The sequence below is a fragment of the Passer domesticus genome, chromosome Z (assembly GCF_036417665.1).
Source record: "Passer domesticus isolate bPasDom1 chromosome Z, bPasDom1.hap1, whole genome shotgun sequence".
Taxonomy (NCBI): Eukaryota; Metazoa; Chordata; class Aves; order Passeriformes; family Passeridae; genus Passer; species Passer domesticus.
In genome coordinates this window covers 8,351,072-8,366,033 of record NC_087512.1, presented here as the reverse complement: position 1 = coordinate 8,366,033, position 14,962 = coordinate 8,351,072, and the positions used below count along the sequence as shown (strand labels likewise).

General features: G+C 43.3%; 1 protein-coding gene across 3 annotated transcripts in view; it reads left to right on the top strand.

Moving 5' to 3' along the window:
• Nucleotides 1-14,962, top strand: part of FAM219A (family with sequence similarity 219 member A) — a 92,679-nt gene that overhangs the window by 42,183 nt on the left and 35,534 nt on the right. For all 3 annotated transcript variants that reach the window (XM_064405706.1, XM_064405705.1, XM_064405704.1), the window contains exon 2: nt 11,782-11,881. In XM_064405706.1, the coding sequence (XP_064261776.1) occupies nt 11,782-11,881 (100 nt within the window). The remainder of the gene's footprint in view (nt 1-11,781; nt 11,882-14,962) is intronic.

Here is a 14,962-nt window from a genome sequence, read left to right as displayed (position 1 = left end):
TGGGTGCCTTTTGCTGTCCCTGTTGTGTCTCTTCTCTTCTTGGACCTGTTCTTCTAGGAGCATAGCTCAACTGTTCTTCTTTCCCCTCCTGTCTATCTGGCTATCCATCAAGTCTCTTTCTTCCATCACCTTCATCAGACATCTCTAGTCCTACTGCCAGATCCTGCTTTTCCTCCCTGCTCACCTCCTGCCAGTCCCCCTGCCCTCATCAGTCTCAGTCTTGGGCTGTACCTGCAGAGAGGGATATCACTTGGAGGGGAGGTCTCAAGTGACCAAATGTATTCCCAGCACCCCACCTCAACAAAAGAAGAAGAAAAAAATTGGAATTCTTTTAGAATTACATACAAATATGGAACATATTTCAAATTAGTTTAAGAGAAATGTCCAAAGTACAAAATTTCACCCCATAGAGTAGACATTTGGCATCTGAAAAAAAACCTCTCAAAATTCAAAGATTTGTGCAGTCACACTTAAAAAGTAAAGCAGGCAAACCCCTGCCACGGTTCATAGCAGTCTGCCTTCCAGGAAAGCCTTTGGGAGGGCCAGCACAGGGCCTTAGGGCTGGTCCGTGTATCAGCAGCAGAAGGAGCAGCAGCCCAGAGGGACCTGAATAAAGACCAGGAGTCTGTGCATGTGCCTGAACCTGTCGCAGGGATCATTGATGGTGTGTTCACCTTTTCATCTCCATTCCCAGCGCAGACAGGGATCTGGTTGGGATTTTTGTGTGTGCAATGAGCTCCCTCGACCTCCTGTTCCCACATCATGCTATGATACACAATCTGCTGCAGCTTCTCAAAGGGTGCTGGGGACAGATGGCTTGATTTCAGCTGATAAAGGGGCTGCCTTGAAAGAAGTGAGGCGGAAGCTGTCTGGCCTGGTATCTCTTTCTGGTGCTGTCAACGGGAGGTGAAGGAGACAAGCTGGAGCTGGATGGACACCAGCTCCATTCCAGGGAGCATGGAAGAGAAACAAATTCCTTTAAAAAGCTCCTCTGCTATTGCCAAATGGTGTCTGCTTGCCTTTATTTCAGAGACCTTCTGCCAAGCGCAGATTACCTCAATACGCTCTGGTTTTCACTCAGCCTGCTGTGCTACATGAAAGATGTAGCTAAAATATCTTCAGACCATCTCAAGGGATGGCTGGTGATGTAGCTGACTTTTCATGTGCTGCTGACTTTTAAACTCAGTGTGGTAAATTGCTAACCAGCCTTGTCACTTGCTGTCCACAGTGTCAGGCAGCAGTGCAGCTGTCAGACACCTTGCTGAACCCAGCCCCTGTGTGCAGCTCAGGGCTGGCAGGCTCTCCAGGACCTTTGCAGTGCACTGACTGTAACCCTGCAGTAACCAAGGCAATTGGGAGCAAGCTCAGTAAATAGTGGGAATGATAATAGCCACCACTTCTGGTAATAAAAATGGATTTTTTTCTTCAGGAACCTCAATTTTACACTTTTTTCAGCACTGGGAGGGGAGGAAATATCCCCGCCCTTTGGAGACAGGATAATTTATAAGCTGCTTTTATAAAAATCAGTGATTTCCCTTTAAGTCAGCTTCTGTGCCTTTGTCTCAGCTTTCCTGATTAGTCACATAATGAGGATATTTCTAATACAAATGTGTCAGGGGAAAAGGGAGCAAAACATTGCTTTATCAGAAGAGAATCTGTATCCCTCTGGATGCTAATTAGTCACGGAGATACAGGAGTGTGGGGCGGGGGTGAGGCAAGCTCTTATTTTAGAAGCTGAAATGATTTGTGCCCTCAGAATTTCTCAGGCAGAGCTGGAAAGCCATGCCAAGGTAGGCAGTGCCGTGAGATCTCCCCTGGCTTTCACATCCCTGCCCCTCAGATGTGTTTGCCATGTTGCTGCTCCTGCTGCTGTTTGCAGGGTTATTTCTGTCGCAAGCTTGGCTAAACAGAAACTCTCTCCTTATAAATATGGAAATCTGATGGTTGAGCTTTCTGTCTCTCGGGACAAGTTGAAAGCGTGGTGCTAAAGAGAAAAAGGCTGCTGAACTCTGAGCTTGGTGGCTTTGTTTTCTCTACTAGTGCAGAGAAACTGCCAATTTTTTCTTGCTGCGACCCACATTTGCAGCATGGACAAGCGAACTCTCAGGACTTTGTCCTGGGAAAGCTCTGAGCCCAGCAACAGCATGGGCTGTGTCTGAGTCTCTGCTGTGTCCAGGCTGAGCTGGTGTCCACCACTGAGATCCCCACCTGTATTCACTGTGGCAGATGTGCTTGGTGCAGGAGCCCTGGGCAGCTGCACATCTTTGGGGCTGTGTTGGAAGAGTGTGTGATTTTTATATTTATTACAGAGCTTTAAATGCCAGTGGGCATCCATTATGGTTTCTGATAAATCTCTTGAATCATAGAACATTCTGAGTTGGTAGGGACTCACATTGATCATGGAGTCCAACTCCTGGACTTGCTCAAGACAACCCCAGAAGTTACACCATGTGTCTGAGAGCATTGTCCACATGCTTCTTGAGCTCTCACAGGCTTGGTGCTATAATTGCTTCCCTGGAGAGCCTCCATTCCAGAGTGGTGGGGCCCCACAGTGCTTCTTCAGGGCTTTGTATCCTGCTTACAACCTGTCTCCTTTCCTGGGCTGAGACAAGAGTCAGAGAGCCTGCAGAGCCAGACACCCTTGCTCCCTGGAAGATGGGAGATTGAGGTGCAGGAGACAGGCAGGAAGAAATCTTATTCTTGGAGAAGTAGTGAACAGAAGAAGCAATCAAACAGCTCAGAAAAGGATCTGAGGGATCAGATGAAAGATGCCCGGGGTATTCCAGAACCAAAAAGCAAGACCTCATTCATCACACTTGTACTGCCTTACAAAAACAGCTGCCTTACAAAAACAAAACCCAAACCAACTGGAAAAGAACAGGTGACCCCAGATTTATGTTGTAATAGCTGTGACATTGAACCACTGATTAGAGCCCTTGGTCTATTGAAAGGGGTGGATGTGGAGCTATCCCAGCTTTTCCGGCTATTGTTCTTACAGCCAGAGACTGTAAAAGCTTAATAACATCATGTTTGCCATGCTGGATCCAATCAATGGCCTGTGGCAGCAATTATCCGGTCTCCAGGACATTGGTGGGAGCTAACGCCACTGTAACAGGGCTCTCCTAGTGTAATTTGTATTGCACCAGGTCTTTTTCTGTCAGAATATGTCACTTCTGCAGTATCTTCTAGAACAAACCAAAATTTCTAGTGTTTCATTCAGCTAAACTTTGATTTTGTCTTTAATGTACAGCTGGGGCAGCCTACCTCTGCATGGAGGAGACCCATAAACCACTCTCTGACAATGATGGCATTTCGGTAGTAGGCTCCACTTGTCTTGCACTTCCTCAGCCAGTTTCTCTTTGTGTTAGAGTTGTCCATGGGAAGGAAGCCCAGTTCCCCTTCACTATGCAAGAGAGTCTCTGGAAATTTTCATTTGAGGTGGAAAACAGCTCTCTCTTTGAAAACAGGCGGTTGCTCTTGGTGAAGCTCTGTTAAAGACTTGAAGAAGTAAAGATGGCACACAGACCTAAAGTAAGCTCTCAACAATAATTGAGGGGCACAAATTCAGTCACTACAAGAACCTGCCATGGTCCCTTGCAGACTGCACTGGGGCTGTGCAGTTTTCCATAGGATTCAACTGCAGCATATAGCAAAGGGCCTGAGCTCCTGTTCCTGCCTCTGTTCTCCAAACACACTGTGACCTTGGCTCTGACACATTGCTCAATTTTAAAGTAATTTTAAGGGTATCTCCCCTCAAGAGTTGAGGATTAAAGAGCAGTTGTAAGGTTGTATGGGGTTTTTCATGATCCTGATTTGGCCAGATGCCAGTTGCTAAACTGAGTCTTAAAATAGCTATCAAGCTATTGCTTTTGCACCTTGAATACTCATGTTGCACCTCAGAGCTGTGGCTGTATAATCAGAGGCACAAAAGGAAAGGTGTAATATCTTCATGTATATATCCTTTACAAGGAAGGAATTATTTTGATCCTGAATCATCCTGAAAACATACCTCAGTTAATAGCTGGTTTTAAATAGCTATTGCATGCCACTTGGTAAGTGCTGCAGGCAATGGGGAGTGCAGTGTGGCATTTCTCTAATTTGCAATGTTAATGATCCAATTTAAGTCATGTAAAGCTAGCACAAGATACCAAACTTATAAATGCATGTGATAATAGAGATGGCTTATGTGTGTGAAAGAGCCTGGAGGGAAATACGGTGTTAAATATACTCTATCATGATTGAAAGGAAAGGGCTGGGGGCTGCTTGTGCTGCTGGTTTCTCAGAGGGAAATCTAACAGAAATCATGTAATTACTCCCGTTTTTCTTGTTTGTCCCTCAAATGCTTTCCCAAAGTATTTGGTCTAGTTACTGCATTGGTGCTTCCTCTGCTACTGTAGACTCCCAGGATTAGTCATACACCATCATCTGAAAAAAAAGTTTCTTCCCTGTGCTGTAAATGTCATTTTTGATTAGGAAAACAGATCACTGAAACATCTTGTTCTCTTTCCACAGCTTATGCCTTTCTGTTTGCTGCATTTTGTTCAGCCTGGATGTGGCAGTCGGGCAGACCTTTTGTGGCCAGGGTTCCAAGGGAACATTTCAGCACTGGCACTGCAGCACCCACAGGGAGACTGGCACTTCTTCTCTGTCCCTATTTGAACCAAAGCAATGGTTTGAACTCCTGGCTACCTGTCAGTGAGTTGAGCTACCCAAATTGCAGGTGTACACAGCAAAAAGTCATTTTAGTGACATGCTGGTTCAGTTTAATTAATAAGACTAAAGGTTTTAATCTTGCAGCAATATTAATACTGCTGGCTTCTCAGTTGCTGATATAAAGTGGTTTCAAACACCAATTTGTCTTACAATTATAAACTAATCAGGTTCAAAATGTGGATCTTGTAGTGGATATTGCAGGCCTAATTTGTTAAACAAGATCTGTTCGGTAGTTGCTCAGAAAAGAAAAACAGCAATGTTGTACGTGGTGCATTGGCAGAGCTAGTGGAAAGTCAATAAACAGTTGTTGTTTATTGCTTTGTTGAAATGGAGTCAGTAGCTATCAGAATGTTTTTCAGTACATCAGTCACTGTGTCACCAAAATGTCGTTTATTTTGACTTTGGTACAGGGAGGGTGGGGATGCTGAGATGAACAGTTACTGCTCTGGATCTGGCAGAGTACACATATTGATGAAATGTTACAATCATGTCTTCCCAGGAGCCTTCTGCTCTGGAGCCCATGTGATTCTGGAGTTCCTTCAACATGTGATACTTAGGAAAAAGATTGTTTTCTTCAGCTCTCCCAGAGAGAAGGTGGAGGTCAGCTATGATCCTTGGCAGTGGGTAGGGGAACTTGGAGAAAGTCTCTTCCAGGGTTGACTGGTGTCTGGCATAGAATGAAGTTCTTCTTCTGTTAAGGCAGATTGGGAAGAGGACCTAAAAAGACATGTGATCTTCACAGTTTGCGCCAGATCAGAATCAGTCAGCCTGAAAAGCAGATCGGCTCTCTTGAATTTCTGTGTGGCATCAGTTTCTATCCTGGGTTTGCAGCAGCAATGCCACGACTCCATCAGGCAAATGTACATCTTCTTAGTCCTACCTCTGCAGTTTTCTGTGATATTTCCTTGTAATCCTGCTGCAATTTAAGATAATAATTTCTTATTCTCGTGATCAGAAACATGAAAAAAATACTTCTCTTTTTCTCCCTGGTGGCCCTTTCTATAACTGAAGACAGCTATAATATCCTTCCTTAGTCTTCTCCTTTCTTCTCTGAGCAATCCCATCCTTCTAGTGTTCTGGGGTGGTTGTAGCTTCTAGCTGTTATCCATAGGACTGATGAGGGGATTACATCTCCCTTGAAAAAATGGGTTCCAAAATTGTAGCCCATTAAGTGAGCTGAAACCCACTGAAGAAATTATTTGAGCTGAGGTCTGAGGAAGAAATCATGAGAGAGTCTTCTGTGAGGCTTTCTGGTTCCATTCCTACTGTACATCACACTGCAGCTCTTTCCTTTCTCTTGCCAAACATGTCATTATTACTGACCAGTGTTTCTACACATTGGGTTTGGATTCATCCCCTATATAAATCTGATCCCCTGTAAATCTGAGCCTTTCCTTTATCCTGTTTCTTGCATAGACATCAAACTGTGCACATCTTGTTTTTCAATGTTTCTGCTCCTGGTGGGGTTTTTTTGGCAGTTTATGTTCATAGATACTTTATGTCTATATTCTAGTGATATATAGAGGCTACAGAGGTCTGCTGTCCCACACAGTGTGAGATTTTACATACCTACCTGTGCACATCAGAGTCCCCTTCCCAGAAGCTTTCTATAGCCAGATTTCTCAGGAATACCTGGCATGGTAGAGCTTGAGGCAGAGGAAATCTGCCAACAGCACAGCACTTTCTGTTCCCCAGGGCACAGGCTGAAGGTATAAATATTTATTAGCAGCACAGTGTTCTAGCCTAAGAGTCTGAATGACAACACTAGAATCACAGAAACTTCTCGCTGACCCCAATGTACCCCCTGTATTCAGGGTGTGTGGTTTCTCACTTGTTTTTCTGCTAACTAAGTCAGTCCCCCATGCACAGAACATCTATCCATTTTTCAGACTCAATGTTTGATGTAGGAAAGAAACAAAACATTTGGACTTGTCCTTTCCTGTTAGCATTTGTGTGCAGTATGCAATCCGCATGGGCAGCTCCAGAAAGCAGATGTCTGCTGAGCTTCAAGCACTCGCTGTAAGCTGTCACACATGTGTTGGTACTGAGACTTCCAGCATCTTTTGAGCTGGACAGAAAGACAGCAAGTACATCATTGATGGGTACTGCAGAGAGACAAGTTAGCTGGATGATATTCTTGATCAGTGGGCTCATACTGATACAACTGATGGTGGTCAGATAGAAGCTTGTGTACTATGGAGAGAAGTAATGGTCAAGCCTTGTATACTGGGTCTTTCCTTGAGATTAGAGAATGAGGGCAATTCTGCCCCTCTGCTTTTATCCAAAAAAAGCAGCAGAGCTGCGTTGGTGATCAATTTCCTACAGACAGCAAAGTGGAGGTAAGAGGTGTAAGTATGATTGATTTTGAGATTGGGAAGGAGGGGCAGATAAAAACTTCTCAAGTTACACATGTGTTTTCAAGGTGCAGCTGAAGACCAAAGAAATTTTGTGTGCCCATTCCCTTCCACATGCACTGGGGTCCCTGAGGATTTTCAGAGTGGAAAATGGGGCCTTGTTAAGCTTGCAAGGGGTCAGAAGTGTTGACTTGTGAAGGCAAAGAAAGTGAAGGTAAAGAAAGCTGTGTTTTCCCAGGTGCTACAAGGGTCACTTTGTACCAAGCACCCAACTCCATCATTTGGGGCTATTCCCCACCCCATAGTCAGTGTGGGTTATTGGGAGGGGTACATAGTAAAAGGCTATTCAGCTGATGCTTTCTTAAGTACTGCAAAATGGATTCAAAAGAGAAAAAATAAAAAAGTCTGCCATCTTCCTTAAACCTCAGATTTCAGTTTAAAGTGTTTTCACCTTCTCTCTGTGCTCCTGCATACTGATGTTTCACAGTATTCCTGTTCCACAAAGGTTCACTGGAACTAATTTCTGATTTTCAGAAATGGCACATGGTACACACACTGTGGGACATGGCTGCTCCTAGCAGGAGGGCAGTTTTCAAGATCCTTTGTGTCGAGCCTATAGAAACAAACAATCTAGTAAGAAAACTCCCCACTGTTCAAATGCTGTGATTGTGCATGCCCAATTAAGCTGTGAGCATGTGGGGAAAAAACTTTGATTAAACTCTGGCCCCAGCCAAATGTTCATGCAGTGCCCTGATTGAATGTATATTTTCCTTAGGAATAAAGACATACAGAAGCCTCGGGAACAAAAAAAATAAAAAAAAATAAAAAAATCTCTTAAATATATTAAATATCTTTAGCCACCTACAGCCCCTGCAGGCACTTGCTTTTGGTTTGGGAGCGTTGTGTTGTCCTCAGTGAGCAAAAAGAAGTAACATCATCTGTCCTGGGACCAGTCACACCATGTAACTGAGATTTTGATGTTGGGGGCAGAGCTGAGTGTATTGGTGTAGGGAGGCCTGTGAAAAAGAAAAAAATTGCCAAGTGAATTCCAACAGCAAAAGCCTGTGTTGAACCTCAGTGTTCTCTTAGGCATTCACTAGCAAAAGGCTAATCAGTCAACTAAACATTTCTCTGGACAGTTGAGCTGTAGAGAGAGAACTGAATCCATTCAGTATGCACAGGAGCAGAGCGTGTTTGTGCAGAGACAGCTCCAGCCGAGCTGGCGTGGGAATGCTGCTGTTTTCACAGTGGGCATTGTTACTATGGAGTCCCGTGAGCTGCTGCAAAATGTCTGTGAAGTGATGGATGGGAAATATGATAGTTTGCCGCTCCTGGGCCCGGGATAGGACTGGAGCTGGGGACACTGTCCCTGGCCCAGCTGGGTTTCCTCTCAAATCCATTTTACTCTCTGGGGAGTGGGCCTGGCCCATGCATGCAGTGGTGGTCACCCATAGTGATGGTGTTTGTGATCCCTCTGTTCAAGCTGTGGGTCTCTTGTGCAGCTGTAATGTACTGCTGGGGCTGAAAAGTGTCATGCCAAATCTTTGGGAAGAATTCCTAACGCTGATTCTGCTCTGCTACCACGTTCTGCATCATTTCCACCTCCAGTGTCAGAAGCTCTACCAGCTGCCAGGCCTTCTCTCTAGACTGTGGGGAGAAGGAAACACTTCTCCAAGGACAGATTCACGTCCTTTTAAGGTGTGTGTCTTAGACAGAATGGGAATAATCACTCTTTGAAAATCATCTTCATTTTCTCTGGAGGCCTAGGAAGCTTTTTCTGTGTGTTTGGTCTAGAGCCCATTTTTGAGATTTCTCCAGCTGAGTTCACTGGTCCAGGCTCAGAGTTCAAATCTTCAAAGGCACCTCAGAACGTTTCTCCCCTCCCTCTGTTGATGCAAATGGATGGCTCGTGTCATGGTCAGGTTGCCTACAAAGATAAAGCTAATGTGAGCACATCAGTTCGCCTCAAAAGGGAAGGGCTGGTTTGGATTTAGAGTTTTAGCATGATTTTAACAATGTGAACCTGGGTAGTCTAGGAATGACCAGACCCCTTCTCTGCCATGTGGACTTCTGGCTTTGAACTCAGTGTACTCTCCGCTGGACTGCACCAGCACAGGAGACAGTGTCATCACACAGTGTCAGTTCCCAGGTTATGTCTACTCCCGTGCCTTCCTGCAGCCAGCAGACTGGGGCTCACAGAACTTCCATATTGTGTTCAGTAGCAACTAGGAAGCATGCAGGCCTTGGAGTCATGTTTCTTAGAAATGGCTGTATCCTGCCTTTTCCCAGATTGGCAGAGAAAAGGTACACATCCAGGAAGCCTGGACTCAAAATGGTGCCACTTAGCACCGTTTGGACATCCCTCTTGGAGAGATTCTAGCACGTCTGACAGACAGAGATGTCCTTTGTGTTATCTAGATGTTCCCATGCGTAGAAGTCCAAACATAAAGGAGCTCATGTGAATGTCTCAAACACTGATAGCTGGATGGCTTTGGAGCCAACCAAGGATTGTTGGTAGTAACAGCCAAGGATTGTTAGTAATAAACCCTGAATAGAATGGGGCTGGAGAAGGGGCCACATGGAGGTAGAGCTGCACTTTTCTGGGACAAACATCCTTATCCTGGCTTCTGGAGATTAGCTCAACACAGCACAAGTGTAGGAATGAGGTGAAGAAGCAGGCATGTGGAGACCACCAAATACCCTGAAGCCTCCAACCCATTTCCACAGTAACTAAATTACACAGAAAGGGAGAAACTTACCTCCAGTGCAGGGAAACTAATCTAGAAAAGGGTACCCCCACAAAGCCCAGGACCCTGTGTGTGCACCCCTGGACCCTGCACACCCCATCATCTGCATCAGCAATGGACCCAGGACCCTTCCTTCCTTCCTTCCTTCCTTCCTTCCTTCCTTCCTTCCTTCCTTCCTTCCTTCCTTCCTTCCTTCCTTCCTTGTGTAATTTACTAACAGAACTTCGTGCAGTTTTGTGGACCCTCTAACTTTCGACATTCCTTTTGTCCACAAGCATCTACAATTCTTGGGTGCTCCCTTCCCCTTGAAGGGTGAGAGGCCACACCCTGATGATTCTTTTCTGCAGCTTGTATTCTGATCTATTCCCTGCATCTGGTCATGTTTGAGACCAGATTCATGTTCCAAGGATACCGCATGAACTGAGCTATGATTTTTGCCTAAATGTTCCCCTGGAGGCTGGTTTTTTTGTTTTGCAACCTGCTCTTACCTTTTTACCTAGTCTCCAAACTGCTACATTAGAGGAAAACTGCAGCAGTGACTGCGTTAGAGGAAAGCAGAAGAAATTGTCTTTTGTTCAGTGTTGTCCTTGAATGTGAGGTCTTGTACACACCATCCATTTTAAGTACTGTTGAAGTCTATTTTGCAAAGGAGCAGGATTTTCATAAAATGGTATAACTGTACATAAGTTATTTAACCAGTTTCCACCAAGCTAGAGCCTAATTCAAAAATTACATTTTATCTCCTAAGTGTATTAAAAGAGCTAACATGCACTAAGTGGCTCAACAAGTGATATATTTTTTTTGGAGTGAAGAATGATGTTACCTTGCTTTGAAACTCAGTGACTCTGCTTTGTGTATAGGTGTCAGTGCCAAAGGATGAATTGCATTTTACATGAATGAAATTGTGTACAAAATAAAAAACTCCAGAAACTGAAAGAGAGACAATATCAATTCAATAGTTTGGAATAGTATTCTATTAATTTATGATGTATTAGTATTCTATTAATTTATTTCATTAATTTATGATGCCTTGTTCCATTGCTCACAAGTGATGGTTTATTCATCTATTGGACCTAATGCTGAATGTTTGCTTTGCCTGTGCAGCTCTACCTCTGATATACCCAAATTTACATACACATGCACGTTCAGTTTAATTTCTATATTCTAGGTGGGAGTAAGAACATGTTTGAAAACTAGTTTTAATTTTCCACCTATGGTACTAGGTGGAGAGAGTTCCAACAGGTTTGCAGTTTGCTGTGAAAGGACTTCAGTTATTTTTATCAGTAGTAGAACTGTCTGAGTTGGTAGATTGTTTCTCTCTCAAGTTCTTTGATATGCTGTACCATAGAGTTCAATACATGTTGTCTGCCAGTAGGCATGAGCAAAATATGTTTGGGGAGATTGGTTTTCTAGGGGGGGAAATTTTAGTGACAGTGAAAGGTACTGTGGTGACAGATCTTTCCTGTCAAGCATGAAATAGGTCCCAAGAGGGACCAGAAATTGAATTATCCTACCCGTGTAGGATAGTCCAAACTGGACTTCCACACAGACCTGGTCTCAAACTTTTTAGTTTTAAGTTTGAAGTTGAGTGGTCTACTTGGAATTCATCTGAAACTGTAAATATGTTTCATACAACACCCCAAGGAGTCATCACATGAAAATTATTTGGAACTACTGCCAGCCCAGGCTGAATTTGAACTAGTGACCCACCATCCACATTATATTCCCAGTATCATCCATCACATAAGTCTGATGTTGAAATTTGGCATTTCCAGAGGTACTTCTAACATAAAAAATGTGCTTCAAAGTTCTGTGTTTTGCCCCTGGGTGCCAGTGTTCAAAACACTGGCATGTTCTTTGCTCCCTCTGAATGTGAAGGGGGTGGAGGTGCCTAATAGCCACTCAGAGAAGAAGCTGCAGAACTATCAGCTAAGCCATTCTGTTTTGTTTCTGTTCTTTCTTAACAGGATCCAGCAGCTGCAGCTATTTCGGACAGAGATTGTGATACGAGAGAGGGAGAGACTGTAGCCATGAACTATAAGCCATCTCCACTTCAAGTGAAATTGGGTGAGTCTGATGGAGAGTGAAAATGCTGAATCCAACGCTTGAAAGACAGGATCATATACAGATCTCCGTGCATGTGGCTGAGCAGGCCATCAATGCTCAAGCAGCTCACAGAGCAGTTTTATCATTATGATTCTGCTGCTGGCATTCAGGGAACTGACCTACAAACATGTAAAGCCCCTGTATCCATGGACGTGATAAAGAAAGGGAGCAGTACCTTAAAAGCAAGACATAGTTCTTTTAGACCTACAGGTTTTTTATTAAGCTGGGATCAAGGCTTGGCTAGATAAAGAATGAAGATAATATGGAGGGACTGTAGAAAGAAAGGAAGACAGAAGACTTGCAACAAAAGGGAAAGGATCAGGGAGTTGAGACACTACCAGAAAAAGAGCTGCATTACTGTGAGATGAAGGACTTTTAAGTACGTAAAGGTTCCCACACAAATACTCATCTGTTTCTGAGCAGTACTTTTTAATTCTGGAAGCAGAATCGTTCTGTTACTACAAAACACTGCTTCCTTTCAATGCTTACAAGCGCAATCCACACATGCTTGTCCTGCCTCCAAAACCTGAGCAGCTATTTAGCCACACAGCTTCAAGAACCTGATGACAGACAAGCCAAAGGAACAGTATGCTTTTTGCTGAAAAAATGGCAATCTAAATGTGGAAAATTTCCCAGTAGGAGCAGGAAGGAGTCCCCTGGCTGTCCTTCACATGAGAACAAGTGACGTTGAGAGGATGCTGCTGATTGAGGATGGTTATGCAAGTCATGAATACTCTGAAACAGTGGCTGCTTTTCAGGAAAAGGCAGGGAGCAGCAGTGTATGTTAATGACAGCACAATTCATAGTTTGGTAAAAGATTATTACTGCCAGCATGCCATATGCCACCAGGATCCCTTTTTACTGCCAAGAGAGTTCTTTAATGTTACTAGACAGATAATTACTACTGCAGTAGTTGTTTTGGATAATTTAACACCAGGAAACAGGTTAGAGAGTAATTGATGCTATTATTGGTAAGTCTGTGATATTCTTAACGTTCTAGGCAATAAAAATATCCTCCTGAGATTCACTAACCTGACAGGAAATGGTACTTTTTTAGATTTGGCTTTGGTATGTCATGAGACCATTCTAGGAGATCAGATCATTGAAAATAGATTTGGATTCAGGGTAAACAAGTTCAATAAATACAAATTAAATAGAAAAGTAATTTGAGGTAGATCCTTAACTAGTCTCAGTATTATAAGTAAAGCTGCTAGAATGAGAAACTTGGGAAGTCAAACATGTCAGATAGTGTTGAAGGAGAAAGTATCAGAAGAAAGGACATTACTAATGGAGTTCTCCAACAGTCATTCTGTGTACATGTTCATTAATAACTTTTACATAAGAAGCAGGAGTCAGCAAAGAAAATTTAGTAGAGCATATTTGGGAGGAAAAAGTACAATAAAGACTTAGAAATAGCATAAAGGGAAAAAATCCATGAAAACTGGAATAATAGAAATTGGAAAAATAAGACAGGAGAAACTCACTATTCTGTAAGCTGAAATTTATCAGCTGGGGATGACTGCATCAGTTGATTGTAAGGTTACTATTATTGAAATAGACTAATACATGAAAACAGGGCACAGTCACACTTCCACAGAAGTTACCAGCTTTTTTCTAGGAATCACATAGAGGAGAATGGTTAGCCTTTCTGCCAGAACTTCTGCTTTTCCACACAGGAAACATTCTCTTTCATTTAGCCAGTGCTGAGTGGCATAAAGAGTCAAAGAGAGGTACTGGAAGTGTTTAAACAGTTTTTGTAGTAGAGGCCAGGTCTTGTTGCCAGGACCTCCTTTCCCTCTGGTCCTTCCACCAAGTGAACTCAGTGCTGACCACAGTATGCTTTTGAAGATAATGGGGGATGAAACCTACCTGCTAAAGAGGAATTGCCCTGAAGGCTGACAAGCATCTTCCTGCCTTGTCTCCAGAGAGAAGTCTGCTCCAACACATCTCTGTGAAAACACTCTTCCTCTTTAATGAAGTGAACACCTACCTGGTGGCACTTGGATGAGCTCTCTACTCTTAGCCATACTCAGATGAGCTCTAGGTTATCTGGGGCAAAATGAGGCTAACAGAATTTTCTGTGGCCAGTGTAACATGCCTTTAATCCACAACAACTCCTGCTGCTCTTATTCTGAAAATCTGCCCAGCCTCTTTGATTTTTAGAAGGTTAATCACTGCATCTCCCAGCTCTGGCCCCCATTCCTCTGACTAGATTTTTTTGTCACTTCTGCATTGAACTTGTCAGGGTTGTTTTTCATCTCTTTAAGGCTAGAAAAAGTTAAGGTGGTACATAAATTTTTAATAGCTTATCTGGCAAAGCCATTGTTGGGGATGGTAGCAACTAGGGGCTTAATCCTATTGCAGGTTTTGCATATGGATGGTGGCATTTTTCACTGTTAAATCAGAATCAATTGTTCAAATGTCAAATGTTCTGATGGAAGGTTGATAAATGTCATTTTTCAGTTTGTGAAGATTTGTATATAAATCTGTCGTATGTGCTTGCTGGAAGCTTGGTTCAAGTGAGCTCAATTAAATATCATCCCAGCATGGATACAACTTTTGCTTCCAGACACTGCAGTGATTGAAGTGTGACAGAAAGAGCGTGAAAACTGCACATACTGCACGCAGATTTATCCTGCTGCTTGAGTGGTCTTTTTGCTGTTTGTTTCTTCCCCTCTAAATAAATACATTTGGCTACATGTTTGCTTGAGGTGGGTCAGATACAGGAAAAACTTCACAGGTGTCTTGTATTTTGAGTGACTTCCTAAAGGTTGCACCTGGTTCATAAATGGAACAGTGCCTGATGCTAGGGCCACAACAAGAAAAGAACCTCACAGCAAGGGGAAATAAGATCTCAGAGTTCACACAGTTCATAATTTTCAACCTTTTTTGATACTGTATCTATATTAATTATGTATTTGTCACTTTTCTAGCGCTCCCACTTTGTCTTTCTGTCTGGAGCTGCAATGCTCAACCTTGCTTCTTTCTTTCTTTCAGATCATTGATAAGGAGATTCCTGACAGCAAGGGTTGGGGGCTGGGT